The sequence below is a fragment of the Thalia democratica genome, chromosome 6 (assembly GCF_965202585.1).
Source record: "Thalia democratica chromosome 6, ktThaDemo2.hap1.1, whole genome shotgun sequence".
NCBI lineage: Eukaryota > Metazoa > Chordata > Thaliacea > Salpida > Salpidae > Thalia > Thalia democratica.
In genome coordinates, this window is record NC_139170.1 from 47,184,920 (window position 1) to 47,207,967 (window position 23,048).

The 23,048-nt window shown below is 31.4% G+C and overlaps 2 protein-coding genes across 2 annotated transcripts in view; one reads left to right on the forward strand and one right to left on the reverse strand.

The window, feature by feature from the left end:
- LOC145839171 (cytochrome P450 26A1-like) overlaps nt 1–15,986 on the forward strand; it is a 41,689-nt gene extending 25,703 nt beyond the window's left edge. The window contains exons 7-8 of the mRNA XM_082946779.1: nt 7,253–7,435; nt 15,600–15,986. Coding sequence (XP_082802905.1) covers nt 7,253–7,435; nt 15,600–15,986 — 570 coding nt within the window. The remainder of the gene's footprint in view (nt 1–7,252; nt 7,436–15,599) is intronic.
- A 296-nt stretch (nt 15,987–16,282) lies between these two features.
- On the reverse strand, nt 16,283–22,440 carry LOC145837788 (cytochrome P450 26B1-like). Its single transcript, XM_082945232.1, has 9 exons — nt 22,340–22,440; nt 21,770–22,069; nt 21,487–21,594; nt 21,077–21,268; nt 19,954–20,154; nt 19,422–19,606; nt 18,630–18,969; nt 18,301–18,428; nt 16,283–16,615 (listed from the first exon to the last, which is right to left on the reverse strand). The coding sequence occupies exons 1-9, from the start codon at nt 22,397–22,399 to the stop codon at nt 16,402–16,404; spliced, it is 1,728 nt and encodes a 575-aa protein (XP_082801358.1). The 5' UTR covers nt 22,400–22,440; the 3' UTR covers nt 16,283–16,401.
- Nucleotides 22,441–23,048: the final 608 nt, after the last annotated feature.

Sequence of the window (23,048 nt, forward strand, 5' to 3'; positions counted from 1 at the left end):
CACAGATATTTGTATATGTTTTGTTTCTTCATCCCTTTGTACCTTGTTTAAAAATAGAAAACTTTATTTAACTTTATATTCGTACTAAAAAGAAGTTTTGAGTAAAATAACATTGCTTTGTTATTGTTTCATTACTCGTTTTTTTGTCGGAAGTTGTGGATTGAAAAAAATCAACTATAAGTAAATGTGTAAGAAAAAAACTATTGTTTTATTGTAAAGCAAGCTAAAACACTACAGTTTAATTTAAGCCAGTCTGTTTCAATAAGTTTCTAAGGTCTGCAATGTACCTTACAAGAAATTAAAATTTTTCAAAAAAAAAAAATACCGCTAGAAAGTGCTGTTAAGTAAAATATTTTTTTCTAATTTCCGCATACTCTTATTTTTTACTAAATTTTTAACTTGAAGAAATATTTTAAGATTTTTAGAATTTTAAAGGAAGAGTTTTCTCGGTTTTCATAATTTGACACTTGTAAAAGAAATATGGCTATAAATAAAACTATTTTATTATACTTAAAACACGTAAGGCTTTTTGTTTGTAAAATTGATGCCAAAAATTTATAACTGTTATAACAACTTTGTGTAATAAACATATTATATCATATATGTTCCAAACCATATTTTATTCATCAATTACATTTTTTAAAGCTCAGTAATATAATCTTTGAAAGTATTTTTTAACACTTCTGTCAAACCACTTAACAATTTTTGGTAAAAATTGATCAAATGTATATAAATATCAAGAAAATATATACTATTTTTAAAATGACCACCCGACTAAATAGTAATTCAGCAAAACTTTAGTTTCTATATCAGTTTTAAGTTAAGTAAAAATAGATTTTAGTAGAAATACTAATATAAAATGGTAATGTTTAAGTTGATAAAAAATGTGAATTTATCATCGTTTCAAAAAGTAAACTAATTTAGTGAAGAAATATGCATGTATAACAAAATTTTATTAGTTAAAATACTTTATTTCTTAATTTTTTACCTATATTAGCTTTACCTTTATTTAGTAATACTTTTTGTTTAATTTTGTCTTGTTTCATTCTTTTAATATCTGGTAAGTACTGTAAAATTTCGTTTTTTGTCAATGTTTGCACCCTAATGTATAATAAGTCTTTGGTGCAAAATATATCATTTGTTAACTGTGAATTTTTTAACATCTGTTTTGAAACTTTCAAAACCTAAGGTCGTATAATGATGTCTTTTAAGCATTTGAAATATCCCAAAGTTTAAAAAGAACTATGGTATCGTTTTGTAAAATAGGTTATCAAATTATAACTAAAGCTTTTAAACTTCTGCTTATTAGTAAAAAGAGATACCATATTTTTTACATTATTATTCAAACTGCGTTTGTTTGTTCTACTTAAACTTTATGGTCAATTAGAGCTTAGTTTTTAATTTTTTTATTTTTAAGTAAAGTTTAAAAAATAACTTATCTTAAATTTTAGTTTAAGACTTTGTGTTTTCCATAAGTTGTTTGTATAGTATAACACTTTTGTTTTAAATACTATAGGTTAATTAAATAAAATGTAATCATAGTAGGATAAACTAGCAACTTATAAAGTATTTTGCTACACTATTTCTATTTCACTTAGATCTAAAACAACTTTTGTACAAACTAAATTAATATTAATAAAAACAAATGAACTTTAGCACATCTTTCCAACATATATTTTGAAAGATGATATAGCATTAGAATACTTATGATTTATATAATTTGTTTATTTCGAAGCATACAATTATAGTTTTTTCATTTCGAGTTGTTTTATTAACTTAAGTTATTTTAGCTTTTCTGAAACTAGATATGCCTGTGAAACTTTCTAAAAACAAATATTTTACGATTTTATTTCACATTACGTTATTAAATAAAAGTTTGTATAAGTATAATTTGCTAATAACACACAGCAAATTTAGGCTAATCTTAAAATTAAAAACATATACTAAAAAAAAAATTAAAAAAATATATATGTAGGAATAAAAAAAAATGGTATACTCAAGTGAAAAATGTAATGTGAAATAAAATCGTAAAATATTTATTTCACACTACATTATTCACTTGAGTATAACTTGTTTACATTATTCTTATAAAAATTAATCTTTTTATAATTGTCTTTTTAGTATGTGTTTTTAGTTTTAAGAATAGTTTCAAATTTTCTATTTCTTATAAGCAAATTATATTTATACTAACTTCTATTTAATTTTTTAACTTATTTAAGAACTTAAAAATTAAAAAAAATTCTAAAAATAGCTTGATGACCCAAAGTTGTTAAACTATATTATAAAAATTTTTTGCGGTTTGCTGTTAAACTTTTTTGTTTATTTCAGTATATTTATATCAGTTTAAGCTGTTAAATGCTATAATAATAATGTTTTACGGTTTATTTACAAATATTGGATATAAATTAAGTATTATTAATTAACCTAAATTAATTTTAAAGGTCTACTATGAGAAATTAACTATGTATATTTTTTTAAAAAACAACGTAAAATTTAGATCTATACAGCTGTTTAAACTTTACAAAATAATAAACACAATTAAAATAACAGTTTTAATTTAAAATTTTCAAAAAAATATTGAAACAAAAAGTTAAGCTAAAGTTAATTTTTCTAAAATTTGAAGTTATTTTGAGTGAGAATAATCATTTAAATGTTTTCTGAAAAAAAACAAATTTTTAAACTTTTTAAAATGAAAATTTATAATAGTTTTTACAATTTTACTTTTTACGTTCCCATAAACCACATTAAGTATTTTAAGACTTACCAGAAAAAGCGCATGAACTATGAACAAACTTCAACGGCCTTTAAAAATATTTAAAATCCTTTAATAAGTCGGTGCAGATTTTATTTGCAACACGTCAATTCTGCAGCTGATGTCTGCTACCAATCTTGGCAAGGCGACATTTTTCATCATTTGAACTCTCCGTCACCTTTTGACAAACTGTTGAGAACTAAATAAAAATCAATTAAACTTCGATTACACCAAAGTATGCGGTCAAAGTCCAATTTTCTGACATCGATAAGCTATCAAAAACTTGCTAGAAAATGTTACAAAACCGTTTATCACCGAAATACTACTTAGACCATGTTACTTAACACGATATTTGCCGAAAAGTGATCATTTCTGAAGGTCGTCGAACCGCTTCTTGTTTGCTCGAAACCAACAGAAAGTAAAACGTGATTTAGTCCATTACACAAGCATCAAACGCACAGTTTTAAGTGGAACCTCGTGCAAACAAACAACTCGCTTGTCACCCGACAACTCCAACAGCTCGTTTCGACCCTTCGCTGACCTTCCAGCGAGCTTTAAATTGCGACAATGTGGACGGAAAGCAAACAAGAGCTTGCGCACACATCAGCTGCCGCGCTGTTTGCGCGCACCAAACACGAACGAAGCTGTTTTGCTCCCAAACACAAACAAGCTCGTTCGCAGCGGTTCGTAACCCGCACCGCCCTTTTGCAGCTTGTTTTCGTCGCTCGTTTTCGGCGGCGACCTTCCGCGAGAGGCGACCCTCGGGTGACACGAGCCGTTGGTGACATTGATCGCAGATTAGACGCTGAACTTACCAACAAGTTCAGTTTGTCAACTAAATTGCTTTACTTTCAAACGTCGCCGGGTTCAAAGCGTCGTCGGAAAGTGAGGCTTGGCGAGAAATTGTTGGCTGCTTTTTGAAACATGTCGTTTTTAACCGTAGAAAGCTGACTTTTGAATGAGACTTCTTTGCTAACACATTATCAGTTTTATCGCCGCTTATCTTACGCGTCCTTAATAATCAGTAATATCTTGAGCATCACTGTTGGCTTTTGACAGTTTCTAGTTGGCTTTTAATCATTCTTCGCCCAATTTTTTAGCTTTATTTGATTAAAAGTATTCCGTTTTAAACAAACCATATAATAACAGTCAAACTCTGCATAAGATTTTATACCTCTATATCTTTAGATAAACAAAATCGATTAAAAAACAATTTAAAATAATATTAAAGCGTAAGTAGCAAGTTTAAAAACTGTAGAAATTATTAATTGAAATAGTGTAAATATTTAGCATTTCTTATATTTTACTACTTTTATACGAGTTTTTAATATAAAAGTTACCTTACGAATACTCTACTAAAACTTTAAATATAAAAACATACGTTTTAATAAAAACATAACACACTTAAACTTAAATGTGTACTACTAAAATTGGAAATTTAATGTTTATACTTTTATACTAAAAAACATATTTACAAAACTTTTATGTAAATAATTGAGAAATATAATTTAAAAATAAATAAAAATAACTCTAATTTTTTTATCAACACAACGAGGAGGTCAGTAAAATACGGGCTTGATCAGACCAGCCAAATAGAAACATACGATCCGCTAAAAAATAAGCAGAAACGTTAAGCTAAAAAACAATTTGTGCAAACTAACCAAAATTGAGCTTTTTTATAATGTATTTACAAATGTGGTCTTAATTTGATTTAGTGCAAACACTAGTGCTTAACAAATGTTCTTTTAATTACGGTTATGTTTTTTAAAAGCTAATCAAATTTTTGTCTTACTTTATAATTATAATTTAAAAAAAAAACCGCCAACAAAAGTTGTTTCTTGCAGTTAAGTAACTTGTAAACCGCCCACCCCGGGTGACTATTCAAATTCGGACAATTGAAATTCATTAAAAACAAATTACGAGCCACAACTCAAAAACAAAACAAACAAAAATAAAAAGTATTTTAAAAAAATTAAAAATTCGTATGTATATCTAATTAGTGTTCAAAAAACATTTTTGCCTTTTTGCAAAACTAAATACGTTTTTTGAGATATGGCTTGAATAAGTATTAAAGTACAAAAAGATTTTTAGCAATTTTTAAATATCACAAAAATATAAGATATTTTGCAAAAAAAAAAAAACGGCTTTTTGATATTAATTAGGCCTACGTATGTGCTTTTTAATTTTTCAAATATGCATTACTTTTTAAGATACAGCCTTTTTAATATATAAAACCTTTTTACAGAACTTGTACTGTGCTGTTGGTCGTAAGACGCATACAACCGCTGCATAATCATTAAAAGCAACTAGCTTAAAAACGTTAGAGCGTTTGCAGCAAAGTTGCAATGTTGTGTTTTAAGGTTTCAAAAAATTATTTCAACGTAAAAGTTGAAATAAAAGTCATCGTCATCAAAACTTTGGCTACAAAAACGACGACTTTCAGAAAATAATTCTAGAGAGTCTTGTTTATTATAAAAACAAACTGAAATATGAAGCATGTTTAGCTTCGCAACTTTGTGAAAACATTACAACACAAAACTCGAACGAAACTCACCGTTTTCGAAAGTTCACAAAAAAGTCAAAAATAATTTTTCAAAAGCCATTCTAACAAGAGAGAGAGAGTCGCGTCTTGTTTATCTTCAAAATAAACTCTCTGCAGTCGGCCACCCACAAAGCTGAACATGTGCGACTTGTCACCCCAGATATCAGAAAGCGCGAGGGTTGCCACCCAGGTCGGCGCAAATTCGAGAAAGTTGATAAATCTGCATCAAGCCCTTCCGCCATCAATCGAAAATTGTTCAAACTTTTTCTACGGTGAACTCTTGGACGATTTATTTGACTCCGGGATTGATGCTCGGCTCGCGCGTTCGCTCGCTTCTGATTGGTTCAAATTCACGCCATTTGTTTGCTGATTGGCGGGGTGGATTAGTGGCAGCTGCGAAATCAGCGGGTGAAGAGTTCACGGAAAAGTTTCAACTCATTGTTCAAGAAAAATTGATTTTTTTGCGAGGAATTTTTCGTTGATTGATGGTAGGCGCGTGTGTTTTGTTTATCGCATTAAAGTTATAAAAATAGACGAACCCGTCTTTTAAACTTAGAAAACTTTTGATAAATCAGCGTATAAGTGTGCTTGGGCAAGGCAAACATTTGAAAGCGTATCGCGGAAACCTTTTTGCGTTTAAAAAAAAGTTCGTTATCAAAAAAAAAGTTTGAAAGTCCATTCATAACTAATTGGTGCTCGATCATTTGAATTCGATTTTATAAGTCGGCTTTATCTTATCAATTGCGTTTTAGGATGAAAAAGAAATGATGTTTTAACAATAAGGTTGTAAAAGTAAGCCCCTGTGTGCAAAACAGTTTAAATGTCAAGGAAAGTTGTTTTGAAATATATTTATGCATTTTTTGGTATCATGAATTTCTAAAAGATGTTTTAGATAACTACTTTACAAATTAAATGTTACATCTGTTTTTATTCCCTAAAACTAACAAAACTATGTATCTTTAAAATGAAAATACGTAAGAACGTGTATAGTTCTTTATTAGTTAAGTTTTTAATGTCTTAGATTCAACTTTTAAAACCAATAATTTCATTGTTCGAAAGTTTATTCTTGTTGTAAATAGGGGAAAAATATTTTTATTTCATTAAGTTAATGTAAACAGCTTAGTTACTCATCATGCGTATGAAATCTTTTGATAATTCACAAATAATGAAAGTTACTTTTAGCATGAACTTTAAAAAAAAAAAATCAGACAGTTTTGTTACTTAAACGAATTATTTTTAAACTAAAAGCAATTTAATTAAGATGGTTTGTTTTGATTTAACTTAATAAACTTCTTGTTTTTTGTAAATACCAAAAAAAGTCCTTAAGTTTTCAAATAACACTAAATAAATTTTTCATCTATCTAAAACTGTAGACGCAACCTGAAATGAAATTTATGAACAAAAACATTTTTATTTTGGTAACGAAAGTTTTTACGTTTTTATTTTTTGAGTTAATTTACTAAACATCACCAATTATCACACTAAGCTTTTTTTGTAGATTTAAAAGTTTTAAAAACGTTATTTATTAATTCGAGTGTTTCTAAAACTTACACTTTTTGCGCTTCATTCCTTTAAACTAGACGCATTTCGATTTAAGTGTAAGAATTTACCGCGTTTAAATAAACTCAAAACATTGCAATCACACGCGAATCAGTTTAGTTGTGACTTAAAAACGAACAAGTTAAGTTTATTCAAAATTAAATTAAAAAAGGCTTTTCCTATAACGTAGACACAATAGTTAATGAAACTTAAGTATGAAACAACTATTTTACCGACATAAATTTTTTTAATTCATTCTTTGTTAAATTAATATTAGCAAATAATGAGTTTTCCAGGTCGTCGACAAAACTTTGAATGAAATTTGAGAAAAAATCTATTTGCTCTGACAATGCAATTTTTAAACTTTATCAAGTTAACATTGCCATTTAAAACACCAAACAAAGTATCACTTTTCCCAGGTCGTCGAAGCGGTCCGGAACGAGATAAAGCGTCACGGGCTGTGGGAAAGTCCCCTCGGTGAAATCGGTCACGAAAACTTTAGCAAGATGAGGTACCTTTGCGCGGTCGTGGACGAAACGATGAGGGTCACCCCCACCATACCGGGCGGCATCCGGGTCGCCCTGAAAACGTTCGAGCTTGGGGTGAGAATTTTGATGTTTGTTTTTTGTAGTATATCTTTCAAATATTAACTTGTTACCATACTTTATTTTTAATCATTACATTTTGAAGTTATATCTTATTCGTTTTGTAATAAGATTTAATATTTTGTTGCAAACAGTAAATTTTGACTTGTTGTAGAAACTTAAATAAGTTAATTGAACGTTTTTTTTTTTAATAAACTAGTTTGTGTTATTTGCAATAAAAGGGTGTGTTGTTATATAAACTTGGTTTTCTTTACTGTTTACTAAAAAGTTTCGTATATGAGTTGTGTCGTTTTGTGGTATTCTATTAGGTTAAAATGGCTGACAAATACAGTTTTTTTTTTGCAATTTAAAAGTGACTACTATAACAAAATTCATAATTTTAGTCTTTATTACATTCTATTTTTAGAAATAAACAACAACTTTTCAGTGACAACAATTAATTGAATAAACACATTGTCGCTGTTTACGCACCAAATCAACAAATTAGGAAATTATTATAGATGACTACTTATCAGTGCCTGGTATAAGCATAAACAATTGTGCGCTTTTTCCATACAAAAACACACAACGTGACAATACTGGCGTAAACAGTTCAGTTTGTAAAACTTATAAAGTTAAATTAAAAATAAAAAAGCTGGTACGCTGTGGTACGCTGAAATGTGTCCTTTTCACAGAATGGACTGTTTACGGCGGCGGAAAGCACTTTATTTATTGCATTTCATAAACAAACAAAACAACTGTTGTCTCGCAAAAAAAAATCCAGACTTTTCATAGTTCAGACGACACCGAACTTGAACTTTTAAGAAATTCGCAATACACCTGCTGTATACCTTTAAACAGTTTCGATACTCATAAAAGCCGAGCGGCCGCAATCTTTCCTGGATTACTCGAAATTGCGCGGAACAGACAGAATTAGAAATTACGAAAACCTGCACGGACCGAAGCAAAGCCCGTGAAAATGACCGCGAAATTAAATGAACGCGAACTTGTGTATTGTGTGCTCCTCGCAAAGTCCGCTGTGCACTGTGGGTGAACTTTCGAACGGCAGGTGCGGTGCTGTACGCGCGGCTGTTGAATGCGAGGTGAATTCGCGACCTCAAGGTGGAGCGTGCCTCGTAAAAATTTCGCGTTTCGCGGAAATGCGTTCCAACTGCTTTGTTTTGCGTTGAAATTAGTTTTCGATTATGTTAAAAACACTTGTTCCGCGTTACCCAAACCAAAAATTATGACAAGTAACAAGTTAAGTTACGCGTTTTAAAAGTGTTAAACAGCTTCAGAAGTTTTTGATATGTGTTACCGACACTATTAAGAAACTTAAGTAGTTTTTTTTTAATTGTAATTTTAAGTTTTTTTTGAAAACAGCAAATAACTTTTTTTGTGCATTTTATAAATTTGATAAAAAACGGAGGTAAAGTTAGATAGACAGCCAAATGGTGTTTTAATTTATATTACCCATAGTACAAAAACGAATATTTATATTCATATTCAATATTTTACAAAAGTCACTTACTTAAAAAAATTTAATTGTTGTAATTTGTTTTTGTAAAATTATTTGTGAGCAAATAAAAAAAGACTAATTAAAACTTATAATAATTTGCTATGTAGTATAAGGTTAGGTTAAAATATTTTAAATAAAATAACTTTATCTAAATAGAATTAATCACTTCTAAGCAAACCTACTTTTAACTATTACCTGAATTATATACAATCCGTAAAAGTATGATTTTGTTCAAAAACCAACTCAACGAAAACCTTAACAAACTGAAAAGCGTCGCGAAAATCAAAAGATGCGCGCAAAATTCAAAAAGCCATGTTGTCGCTCGTGGGAAAGTTCACGAACTCCGCAGAGGACACCTGCATCACCGAGGTAACATGAAAGAGAAATGGAAGGGTTAGCAGGTTGCGTTGCAGAATGCTGCCCTCATCGTAACTTCTTCACCGTGCGCTAAATGAACTGTGCGAGCTGCTTTCTCTCCTCGCTGGTTGCTGCAATGCCAGGGGTCGTCGCGAGGTGAAGCTTTCCGCTTTCAATGAACTTTTACGGGCTTTTTTGTGCGCGCGCGAGTTAAAATGTGGACAGAAACTGAAGTTTGATGAAAAATTGTTCCGCACTGGTTGTGTAAGATTTTCGTTCAAGGAAAGTTGTCGCGTGTGTTTATTTTGTCGCGTTTTTTGGTTTTTATTCGGTAATGAGTTGAACTGTAGAAAAGTTTTTTTTTAATTAGCAAAATAAACTTTTTGCGGCGAAAACAAGCTCACCGCGGCGTTGTGCCGTAGTAAGTTCGAACTGCTTTTCAAATGGCCACATGTGACTTTGGTGCTTTTAAAAAGTTCACAATATGCAAAATGACTTTGAGGAAACATAGAGTTTGACTTATGAAATACTTCGTACACTTTTATCACTTTTTAAAATTTTAAATTAAAACTTGTAAAAGTATTTAATTAAAGAGTCGTACTTAAATCGATTGAAAAAACTTGCTTTGAATTTTCTTAAAACTAATTATTATTAAATAAATTAGTATAAAATTTTCTTTTTCATATTTGTTTTATTTTTTATTAATAGAAGACAATTTGCTTAAAAACAAACAAAGTAGTTTATTGCTGTTAAACACAACATTCATATAACACCCGGGTTGCGAAATACTTTCAAAGTTTGCCTTGTATAACATAAACACACATGAAAAAAATTTCCAACGACAAAACAAACACTGACTTTACGTAATGAGGTCACGAAAAACACAAGTTTGCGACACAGGTCATGCGGGCTAATTGTGTAATTAACTGATTATCATATTTTCTTATTTGTTTGACCGGCGTTTCACCTGTGGTGTGCCTCAACTTCTTTTTTTATGACACCAAAAGTGGCCAAACAGAACCTTTTGAACTGGCAAATTTGTTTTGCTGAAAACTCGTGTTTGTTTTGCTGCGCTGAAAATAGTGTTTTCTCGAGTTTTTTTTTTGTGAAATTGTATAAGTTTTCGTTATCACATTGCAAAATTGTAGAAATTATTGGTAAAGTTACGTCAATAGCACGAGCTTGAAATTAAAACAAACACCTTAGAGTACATATTACAAAATATTGGCATTACGAAACAACACAAACAAAGAAAAACCCAGATTAGCATATATGTTTCCTTTTTTGATAATGAGTAAAAAAAAGTGGTAATTACATTTTTTTAACTACCGTAGTTCTTGTATTGCTTGATAATTTCTATAAACAGTATCTCAAAGTTTTAGTTGATGAACTTGCTAATATTGTAGTGAAGCTAACTTAACCTTTAAATTTATTTATCATTTTTATTGTTAACTTTATTTGAAAATACGTTACTGTTAGGCAAACATTTGTCGTGTTGTTAACTTTTCTGAATGCAAACAAACTCCATTTGACCTTAGGTTATATCATTAGTTTGAAAAATACTTGTTTGACTATAATAAATCAACAGTTTACAAATTCATTCGCAGCTAATATATTACTTTCTTATGTGAAAATCAGTCATACCGGTGTTTCTTATCTTTGTTTTTATTTTTTAGGCTGTATAAATTACTACCTGAGTTTGTTTTATTGCTTTCATTTGAAAACTGACTCCTAGATTTTGTGTAAACGTTTTATAAGCTGTTTAATTTTAAGAGTAAGCTTTTAATTTTTAATGTTTATAAATTTCTCACAAATAAACATTTACAGCTACTAAAGTTAGTGTTCCAAGTTTTTGCTAATTTTTTATAAAAACTAATACATAAACCTAAATATTACATAGGTTGTTAAAGTTATTGTTTTTATACTTGAAAATGTTTCAAACAAATTTTACTCATGACACAACTTTTGAAGTATATGTGCAACTGTTTTGTTCTAACTATAAAAACATTAAATTATAATATTTTAAAGTTAGATAAACCCTACTTAATCAGCTCTATTTACAAAACTTAATTAAAAAAAGTATTTTAGTTCCTGCATAAAAAAAAGCTTATCAAGTATGTCTTTTGTTTTAGAACAAATTTTATGAGTCTGAATACTGACTAATTAGTAAATTAATCATAAATCGTTATCAGGGCTTGTAGCGATAAAACACTTAAAACCTTCATAACGATTACACTGTTTATCTACAGTTGACTTATGGTTAGTGTTAAGCAAATACTTCATTTGACAACATTTGAAAAGTGCTGTATAATAAAAGTATTAAGATATTACGTTACTGTTCAATGAACTTGAAATAATACTTCTTGTTTTGGTTAATCTAAGGTTGGTTTAAATTCATTTAAGGTTTGATCAAAGTTTAGTTAAAGTAAAGTGAAAAAGTCAGGAATTTTACAAGATTAGCATTGTTTCGCTTACTTGATGTATTTAAAACATTGAAAATTATAAAAAATGGCATTTAAAACCTTTGAAATAAAATAAGTTATTTTAGTTTTATTTTTTGAAAAAAAAGTGCTATAATTTTGGTTTACTATATTTAGGCTTCTTTACTCGTGTTAGTATTTCTTATACTACTTGAATTACACATAGTCAATTACAACCATTAGTTTTAAATTTTGTTGGTTATGTGTTACTTTATAAAAACTTTACTATACGATAAAAAGTTTTGTATTTACTACTCTGTGTGATTACTATTTATAACAAAGTTACTAAAAGTTTTGTTTCTTACTTTTTTCAAAAAGTTTAAAATTTAGTTTAAATTTATGTAGATTACAGAAGCATTCTGCCATATACTACCTGCAGATTAACTTATAACAGTTTCATAAAATAAATTAGAAATTTTTAATATTTGTTTGACATTTGTTATTATAAACGTTGTAATCAAACTTGTTTTTAATAGTTTTGATCGTTTAGTACTATTATATACAACCACATTTAACAAACTTCATTAAATCTTTAACTTTTTTTTTCAAATATTTTACCTAAAGGTGTTTTAATAACTGCTTTTGTAAGGAAACTATATTTTCTTTTAAAATTAAAAAAAAACTATTTTTACGGAAAAAAAGTTTAACAAAAACCATCAAACAGTGTTTGTTCGAGTTTACGTTGCGTCTGCTATTCAAGAAATTTTTCAACCAAACTAAAAAAACAAAAGCAAAAATCTTTGAAGTTCGGCGTGAGACATCGCTCCGCCCCAGCAAGAATGCGAATTGAGCGCACTCGCAGTTGTCGTATCGATTTTTCGCCGATCTGTGCATCGGCCCGAGTGGCCACTTAAGCAACCCGTGAGAGGCCGCCGTTGTCACGAATTGTTTTGTTTGCGAATACCGCAAACTTGCGCTTGTGTAAATTTAAATGTGTGACCTACAATGCGGGACTGCAATCACGCCACACGGTTTGCAGGAACTATGTTGCGACTGGAAAATAAATGGGTAACTAAACAGTGGAAGGGCGATCGTTTTTTAGGATTTTTTAAGTGATTGTGAAAAATTAGTTTGGGAAGCCCTGGTTAAGAAGTTTGTTTGAATCTGTTGATTAATTATAAACATAAATACTTAGAATGTAATTGATAGTATTTTTTCTGTAAAATATTTCAGTGAAAATGTTTAACCTACAATGATCGTGGGACAGTACCGCATTTGTACCAAAACTTCTAAAGTGGGCGATATTGAACCGAAAAGGTTACTGGGTAACTAAATAGTAAAGTGGCGAGCTTTAGTGAAGGGTCGGTTGCATTTTAAATATCTGCCAAATGGGCGATTTTGAAAAATGAGTTTGGGAAGCCCTGGATTACAAGTTTATTTTCAGTTTTTTTTGATTGATTATAAACAATTGGTTTCATGCACACTTGAAATATGCTTAATAGTGTTTTTATTTATTTCTTAATTATATTCAATTAGCGAACGGCTTAAAAACAACGAAGCTGTCAGCATGATATATTGAACTATGCACGGAAGCCTATATTATAAAATCATGTTCATTGATAAAAATGGTTTTATCTGATTAGCTAAGATTATCTCAACTGTTATCAATCGCACTTGACTAATCAAATTCGAATAAGTGCTTTTTAATATCAGTTTAATATTCAAGTAACATATTGATAATGAGCGTGTTTTAAGCAATTTTTCTGATATTTTTCTGATTGTGCATGCAAATTTTATTGGCCTGCATAAGTAGTTTCAAGTGCACTCAAATGTCAACTGACCAATGAAAAAAGCTTAATCCGCCCAACAACATATTTACACACGTTTTTCGAATTTTTTTTTCAAATAATTTGTTCTTTTGTAGTTTTTAACATGTGGTTCAATAACTTGAAGTTATGACTAAAGAATTTCGAAAAACTTAACTGTGTTTAAAATTTCTTTAGATACATATACATTGTGAATATATAAAGTTTTGTTTCCATAACAGCTTTACTAGATCTTTTAACGTTGTTTTTTTCATAAACAAGAATAACCAGGCTTAAAATACTTTGTTGAAAAATAAAAACTACTCTAAATAGTTAATTAAATTTAAGCTTTCTTACTACAAAAACAAAAAACAAGTTCACAACTGCTAAAAGTTTATAAGTTTCCGGATAATTTATGAGTCATCGGTTCCTCAAAGGTTGAACTTTAATAGAACTTTTACATAAAGATACTAAAAATAGCTCTTTTATTAAATTAAGTAATCTAACAAATCGATAAAACCGTCGCACGCGGAAAAAACACTTCAATTAAATTTAGAACAGCTTTAAATTGAAGCGCTTTTATTTTATCAGATTAATTTGATTAGCACAAACGACGTTACTTTCAGCTAGATTCAGTTCTTATTTTTTAATACTTCAAATAATGAAACATTAAGCGAAAATGAAAAGGTATCATACTTTGAACTAATGAATATCAAAAGTCCAGCTCTTATTTTAATTGAGGTTGAATTAAGTTTAATTCGCCATTAACTGCGGTGATAGTCTCAAAACTTCCTGTTCTTAACACTGCGGATTTTTTATTGGTATATCTGATGGAAAAGCTGAAAATAGCTTTTTGATAACTTGAAACTTTGTTTACTTTATTTTCCTAAAAACTACTTGCATAATGTATACTTTTTTTACAGATTCTGTCAAAAAAAAGTTTGACACATTTTTCCACTTACAATATATTTTTAACAGAAAACGAATTAAAATTACCAAAATATCACTGTTTACCTTAGCTAAAACTTTACTTTGTTTTCAATGACCACTTTAAAACTAAAGTAAGCAAAGTTTAGCTTTGGCGAACAGTGATTCTTTAAGAAATTTTGACACGAAGTCATGAGCGTTTTCAATACAGCTTGAAAATGAACCCTCATAATTTCCGATACCGAAAACGCAGACCTTGAAAATTTTATGTGATTATCAAAGCAGGTGTGATTTGTGCTGCAGGTGCATTAAACTTGCACATCAGCCCGTGCATCCGACGTAATCCGCTGTTAAATCGCAATTATCATCGCAAACTTCTTATAGATTTAATAAACTATCGAGCGTAGTTGCGTAGTGCATAATTGATTATGGGTGAAAGGGTTTAAGTGAAAATTTAAATTTTCAACCAGATTAATTTTTATTCGAGGTAAATTATCGTTTTAAATATTGTTTTAAGTGAGTATGGCCAAACAGATGCTCTCAAGTTACACTTTTAGACCTACACTCTATTCATTTAAAATTTTCAAGAAATAGACTTCAAAAACAAACATTTTTTGCTAATAAATAAAACAAGTGAAATTAAAAAAAATTATTAGTTTAAAATATTTTTTTATGTTCACAAATTCTATAAAGTCGCACTAATTGTTATAACGTGCAACTTTTTTAACAGGGCTTTTAGATACTTGAAAATAAAAACATTTAACAGCTTTGAAACTTTCAAAAAGGATTTTTGATACTTACTCCTTCATGTATAAAGTTTTGAAACACAAGTTCTATTTATAACAATTATCTTTGACAATGGTTGTGAGATTTGTAAAGGAATGCGTATTTAAAAAATTCGATTAAAATTTTTTAAGTGCCTTTGAATTCTCTTTCAAGCTCTATATTTATGCCAACTTGTTGTTAAAACTTATTTATCTTAAAGACAGCAAGCAACTTTAAAATCAACTTTTTTAATAGAAAAGTCCTTCTTATAACGGCTGCATAAAAAATGCTGTAATTTATTTTAAAAGCTCAAGAAACTATTTATTTTCAGGGATACCGTGTTCCTTGAGGACTGCAGAATCAAAAATTACATCTACTTTTTTTTTCAGGGATACCAGGTGCCGAAGGGGTGGCAGGTCATGTACAGCATCCGGCTGACCCACGAGCACGAGTCGGGCCGCGTGCTGCAGGACGGACCCGAGTGCCAGTTCGACCCGGACCAGTACTTCCACTGCCCGTGCCGGAGCGGAAAAACGCCGAAATGTCGCGACCGGAAATGCGCGGGAAACGCGAGCCCGTACGCGTACGTGCCGTTCGGCCGGGGAGCCCGGATGTGCGCCGGGAAGAACTACGGCCTCCTCTTCCTCAGGATCCTGCTGTTCGAGCTGGTGAGGACGTGCGACGTGCGGCTGTCCACTCCGCTGAGGATAGTCGGCGCCCCGATGACCAAACCCCACAAGAGCGTTAGGGTCAGCGTGACCGGGAAAAAGTTTTAAGACATAAAACAACTTTTTTGATTTTTTTGTTTTTTATTGTTTTTTTATAGTTCGCTGCTGGAAAACGGACACTTTAATAAATTTTTGCAGTCAACAAGTAAAAAGTAAAGATGCGAAAAGGTCGAGGACGGATAAGAGAAATTGTAAAAAAACAAGTTAAATAAAAAGTAGCGTAAAAAAGCAGCACATTGTTTTTTTAGAAACTTTATTATTTGTAACAAAATAAAATTATCTATTTTTAATTTTATGTCTCATAAAAAAAAAAAAAACACTTAATTATCCAAAATTTCATTGATCATACCATCCTTAAACAAAACTTGAGGTATTTTTCAAAACTATACGCAAATTAAAAAAAAAAAACATAAAAAAAAGGAAAGCTTTGAAAAAAAGGCATAAAACAAGCTGTTGTGAGTGTCTATGATTGCTCTTGTTCCCTCTTCCGCCTGCGAGTCAGTTTCAACGGCAACCCGTCCACGGGTCTCAACGTCGGGATGTGCTTGTCCTTCAAGGAGCTCCTGACCTCCGACCTCGAGTGCGTCATGAGGAACTTGATCACCGTCACCTTGATCAGCAGCTGGGCGTACTTCTTGCCGATGCACGTGCGCGGCCCCCCTCCGAACGGCAGGTAGCTGTTGTGACGTCATAATACGGTTAGTTTTTATTTTAGTGGTCAAGGTACAGCTGTTTAGTTAGTAAGTCAATAACTACTGTTGTTGTGTATGAAATAACCAAACATGTTTTTAGCGACCTTTCGAAATGCTTTTTATATTTTTCTATTTAAAAATTGCTTATGAATAATGTCTATTAAATTTATTGATAAGACCAAAAGTATTTTTTGAAACTTTACATGTTTATTTACTATTTCTGCGATGTAATAACAGTTGCTTTTTGTTTAAGTATTTTGTAAAAAATTTTTTTGAATGAAAACGCAAAGATTGTTCTTGTTTTGACTGCTTTTTTACTTAATTTTTTGTAAATGTACGACAATTTTCTGAACAATGTTTTAAGGTAGAACATTTTTTTACAGTTTTTCTAAAATGACTCTTTACGCTTCTATTCATTCAATGTTTTGTAATTTATTGAAAACATATGCTTTTTTTTACAACTTAAGCTTTGGTATTTTTGAAATTTTATTATTTTGGTTTCAAAACACATTTGAATAATTTTTGATTAAATAGAGCCTGTTGAAAAGTTAAGAATAAAGTTTTAAGGACATGAGTCAGTTATTTAGAATGGTGATTGCTTTAACTACTTAACTGAAACATTTAAAAAAAAAACAAATCTATTTAAAAAAAATATGTTTAAAATAAAGCGTGTTTAATAAACTTTACTACTAGTATGCTGTTTTGTACTTACACAAAGTTCTAAACTTTTTAGAATTAAAAAGTTTACTAGTTTAAATAATTTTAAGTATACAAGCAGAACACGTGTATACCGGGTTTTGTTTTGTTTTGTGTACATGTTACTTTTAAATAAAGTAGACATAAATTAAAACCAAGTTAAAGAAATATTTAAACATATCATCTAAGCTCAAATTAATATAGTTTTACAGGGAAATAAAACAACTGACTAATGTTATATCAGAGTGTAGTACCATAGTATTTTAAAACAAACTCTTATATAAGCTTAAAGTTTCTTTTATGTATAATACTAAACTCTTTTTGTTAAGTAACGAACTTTGTTATAAAAACTTTCACCATACACAACTTTTAAGCTTAGCATAAACAATTGATCATCTTGTACATCTTTTAACATTTTATAGATACTCTATCAGTTTAAAACATTAAATTGCTTTTAAAAGTGGAAAAAACCTAAAGCTTGCATGCAAGTTTCCTTCGACTGACTTCATTTGTGTACATAGCTTATAAAGCGCGGGTCAATCAAAGTTTAACCTCGCAAGCACAACGCAGGCAGAACACGAAAGCGAAAGTATTCAATTGAAACTAATCTTCAAACAAGCGCGCGTGTATCACTTTTTAATTAAAAAAACATGCCCTCATCTTAGAGAGAAAGTGCGGGCACGTGTGCCGACAGAGTTCACCTGGAGGTCACCCTTTCACCGTTGACTGATCGCTTAACCGAGGCAATTATTTATACTCAGCTCCGAATAATCGGCGCGATTACGCTCGTTATTATCGCGGTGACCTTTCGACTTATTGTGGTGAAAAAAAAAACTTGTACGCGCTTTTTTTTGTGTAAAAGAAAACTTTTGTTTTCTAACTGTTTTTCTAAAACTCTAAACTTTGAAAGTTTTTTGTGTTTTTAATTTTTTTTGTGTTTAGTTTAAGTCACTATTTTAGATTTTTCAACTCACCTAAACCGCTTTTCTTTGTTTTCTTCGAAGTTTTCCGGATCAAACTCGGGCTCGTTGGATCCGCATTCGTACTCGTGCGTGTCCCGGATGTTGTAGATGACGTACCAGCCCTTTGGAATCTTGTAGTTCTGAAAGTTGGCACGGTTTATCTTTTTTGTAAAACTTAGCGCCTGAATTCAAAAAACTCGAAAATAAGGATTTCAACATTTTTTTGATTTGACTTTATCCACAGTTTCTCAAATCTTTCTCCTTAATTTTGACTCGATTTTTTTTTGACACCCATAACCTTTATAATTGTTTTTAATTACTTTTATATGTTTTAAACTCACCCCAACTTGGAAGGTCTTGATGGCCCTCCTGTAAGCCCCCAGCACCGGCGGCCTGATCCTCAGCGTCTCCTTCACCACTTTGTCCAGGAACTTCATTTTGCTTATCGTGCACCTGTCGACCTCAGTCGGGTCGGCGGGCAGCGACATGTCGCTGTTGAGGAAGCCGAACTCCGCCAGCTCCTCCTCACACCTCCGGTACACGTCCGTGTGCAAGGAGAGCATCCTTACGCAGGAGGTGATGGCGGAGGCGGAGGTGAAGTAGCCGGCGAACATCAGCTCTATGGCCATGTCCTTCAGCGTGAGGTCGTTGATCTGCATCTCTTCCGATTGGTTCTTGTTTCTGTGTGAAGGAATTTGATTGGTTAAAAAAATCAGAGCTTATTACTTTTGCTTTGGTTAAAAATACGAACTGATGTTGCTAAAGAGTTTTTTGGTTGAGTTGACTTTCATACTTAATTTAGTTAAGGAAGTTATATTTTTTGATTGAGTTAACTTTGTTAGGAAATTTTAGTCAGCTAAAATTGTTATCAAGCTATTGTTTTATAAAGAAAAAAAAAACATAAGTTCTTTTTCCCAGATAAGTTAGACTTTAGATAAGCTATAAAGTGGAAATATGAAACTTTTTATAAAGTTAAATAGTTTTATAAAAACTTCAAAAACAATTGCCGGTAGCTTATTGTGTTTTAGTAAACACAAAGTTTCGTAACAGTAAAGTTTTAGCCGAAAACAAAACTAGAAGCACCAGCATTTGTTTTCACACAAACTTATTAAAGTTACTAAAATAGAACTGACTTGATTTTTTGCACCATCTTCTCCCGCAGTATAATGTCGATGGCTCCCCTTCCGGACTTAACATACTTCTTCAATTGTTCGTCGTCGTTTATGTCTAACTTTTGTAAATCTTCACTGGCAGTCTTCTTTACTTTCTGTATCAAATCATGGAGCAGTCGCATCAGGGTCTTTCTGGCCGCCATGCCCTAGAAACAGTATTGATTAGCTTTAGAAATAATACATTATATAAAAGCAGAGTTTGAGTCATACGTCGGTTTTTGAACTTTAAAATGTTTGTGAGGTTAGAACAGCCGTTAAAATATTGTGACGTAACATATATTGGTTTTTGGCGGCAATTAAAGTTTAAAAGCTTACATTTATATTAAATATGCTATAAAAGTCTTCAACTTAAAATAACGTTTACTACTAATCGTTTTTCTTCAGAGTGCTAATTTTTTTTTAATGATAAAGAACTGTTAATTACGCTTTCAAAATAAGATGTTAGTTTTTTTCTCGAAAACTTCAATTTTTTAAAACATTTAAAAAAGCTCACTTTTGCGTAGCCGAAGAAGGGCAGCTTTGGCACGCAGAAAATGTTGTTGACCAGAGCGTTGAAGTTGGTGAACAGTTGGTCCAAATGGTGCTTGTCGGTGACCTGCAGACCCAGCAGTGCGTTGACCGCAACTTCGAACGTCTGTCGAAGCATGTGGTTGTAAATTGGCTGCGGCTGCTCGTACGTTGCTAGGAGGCTGATCTGTCGAACATTGAACATTAGCAAGTTGATCTACGATCGTGTAAGTCTACGTTGGTCGAGATTACAAAAAATCGTTTTCTTTTAAAGTTAAAGTTTTCTAAACTTTTTTAAACAAGCGAACAAAAAATAAACGATCAATGTTTGGCTCTTTATGAACGTAACGCGTATAATTTATTTCGTACCAGAACATTTTTTTGTCAGATTGCTTAATGATTGATCGTTGACAGTTTGCTATGATTATGTATTACCCTTATTTGCATACTGGACCGAAAACATTTAAAATATTTAAAGTAGTTAGCACATACTTTAAACCGTGTTGTAAACTAGTATCAGATTCACATTGTGTATTATGTTTTTGTTAAAATCAAAATGTCAGTGTAAAATGTTTTTTATTAATAATATTAACTAACACTTTAGCAATGATATAAAAATAAATAAATAAATAAAAAGTTCTAATATAAGTCAGTTGTAAAAAGTAGTTTAAGAAGTAAAACGGTCGCAGGTTACAGTTATTTTGGCTCGTCTAACAACAGGAAGCTATAGACAAAAATAACCACATTTTTGATTTTAAAAAAATAACGGAAACGGTTGCAGTTTATAGCAGTTTTGGTGCGTCTAAAAACAGGAAATTGTTAACCGAAATAAGCATTCCATAAATATATTAAAACTCAAAAATAATATAACAAAAACGGCTGTAGACCTTCTTGAGCGCAACAATTGAGGAAACTATAAACTAAAAAAAAAAATTTGATGTATACTTTTTTTTAACAATTATTGGAAACGGCTGTATGTCTTTCACAGCTCGAGACATAATAGGAAACTATGATCTAGCAAAGGTTCATTCTATTTTTATGCATTTAGATTTAAAAAGTAAATTACGCATGCGTTCACAGCAGTAAAGACGATAGAGGAAACTATTAACCTTTTCGTCGGTGATCTTCTTCATCGCCACCAAGTAGCTGTCGAGGGCGTCCGGTGTGAACGCCTTGCTGCTCACTTTCCTCTTGAAACTGTGCACCTGCGACCGGCTGTTCACCAAACCGTTGGCGCCCAGCAAGTCCCTGACGCTTTGCGGCCACACTGAGCTGACGTAAGTGTGCTCGCCCAGTAATATCTGAAAACAAGAAAACAGTTGGTACTTAGTGTTACACTTTGCATACAAATTGAAGTTTGTTTTTTATTAATCGTATAGTAGAATATGTAAATAAGTAAAACAGTATTTTTTTTGCTTGGCTCAACATTACTCTTGGTTATATTTACTACTTGTTGTACTTTTATTTGCAAAGCCTATAAGAACTGAACATTTATACTTAACTTTCTATAAACCGTTACCTTTTGCACATACTCGTGGCCGGTCAGCTTTACGATGGGAATTGAAAGGACGTTGGTGGTGAAAACGTTTCCGTACAATTTCCTCCTGGACCGATTGAAATTGGCACCCTGAAAAATATTTTGTACATTTAAAACTGATTTTTAATACCTTGGTCTCAAAATTTCCGACAACCAGAACTAAATTAGTCTAGAAAACTTTATAAAGTATTAGATATGTTTTAAAACGTCTTTTCAAACATTGAACAATCCGAAAAGCTTTAAAGATCATTTCTCGCACTCTTACTTGTATCATCCAGGAAAGGGCTTCCCCTATTATGGGAAGACCGTAGCTTCCGGGGGGCACCGGCAAATCTTGAACCTCTTTCGGGGCGCTCTTGTCTTCCGCGGACCGGTCGATGTACAGGACGTACAAGGGCCACATCAGCAGGTAGAGGACGAGTGAGGTCAGCAAGGAGGACCAGGACATGAGGTCGGTGATGAGGAAGAAGACGTGAAGGAGGGGATGAATGCTGGACGCTGATTGGTCGGGATGAGTGAAGTTGCTGCCGTTGTTGAGTAGAGTCATGTCGCGATTTTCTTCAATCTAGAAAAAAAAATTTATCAATTTCATAAGTTTTCAACTTTTCATGGAGTTCTATTTGGTTCTAAATACTCTGTAAACAATATAGTAAAAGTTAATTTTAGTAAATAAAAGAGTAGGTTAGGTTAAAACAAACTTGCTTAAAGTTACTGAATATTCATAATATATAAATACTTCTTTCATTAAAAAAATATAATAAAATAATCTTAAATAAATATAGTTATATTTCAAAACATTGAATAAGTAATCATATATAATCTTCTGTTTACCCACCAGGCTATCTTGCTGTGATATGCCTAAAAGAACATCATTTTCAATAACAGATACCTCCATAATTTGTTTATAAACTAACTTTAAAATTTAAAAAATACCTTGAATAAAAATATCATGAAATTACTCAAAACATCGTATCAAAGTCCAATAAAAAAAAAATAAATTTTAACAAAAACAAAGCCGGACTGTTACGCTGTAAAAACACAGTCATCTGCTAACTACAGCTACTAAACCGTCTCTTTTTCAACTTGCCAGCATTTTTTCTCGCTTCTCTCGCACTCAGCTTACTACTAAACTTCACTCGTTATCTATTGGCGCGTGCAGTAGTAATTTAGCCGGTGAACTTTTCCACTCTCCTACTTCTCTCACTCTCTCTCTCTCTCTTTTTCAAAGTTTCGCCCCGTGTCCCTTCTACCTGACAGCCTGCCCTCTCGGCCACCTCTCGTTCGAAAAAAATTTGAGTCTTTGCGACCTTTGAGCGAACTTTTTCTGCTGCGACGGGATCCTGAACTGGATGTGACCCGCGAAACTATTTGCCGCTGAAAAACGAAAACAGCTGCTGCAAGAGTTCAAGCCAAATGAAGTGTAAACAAATAAATCACCTTAAACTTTTCGCAAACTTTCAATATATATCTGTTTACAGTAACTTAAGCGGCTTTAACTGTTTATTGTTGTTTATAAGCCCATTAAACCCAATATCCACAAAAGA

Excerpts from the sequence above, each read along its gene's own strand:
- LOC145837788 (XM_082945232.1), bottom strand. The coding sequence starts at position 22,399 with ATGGAGGTATCTGTTATTGAAAATGATGTTCTTTTAGGCATATCACAG. Across the intron at positions 21,595-21,769 it reads CCCTTTCCTGGATGATACAA|GGTGCCAATTTCAATCGGTC; the intron begins GTAAGAGTGCGA and ends AATATTTTTCAG. Across the intron at positions 18,429-18,629 it reads TCAAGACCTTCCAAGTTGGG|AACTACAAGATTCCAAAGGG; the intron begins GTGAGTTTAAAA and ends GCCAACTTTCAG.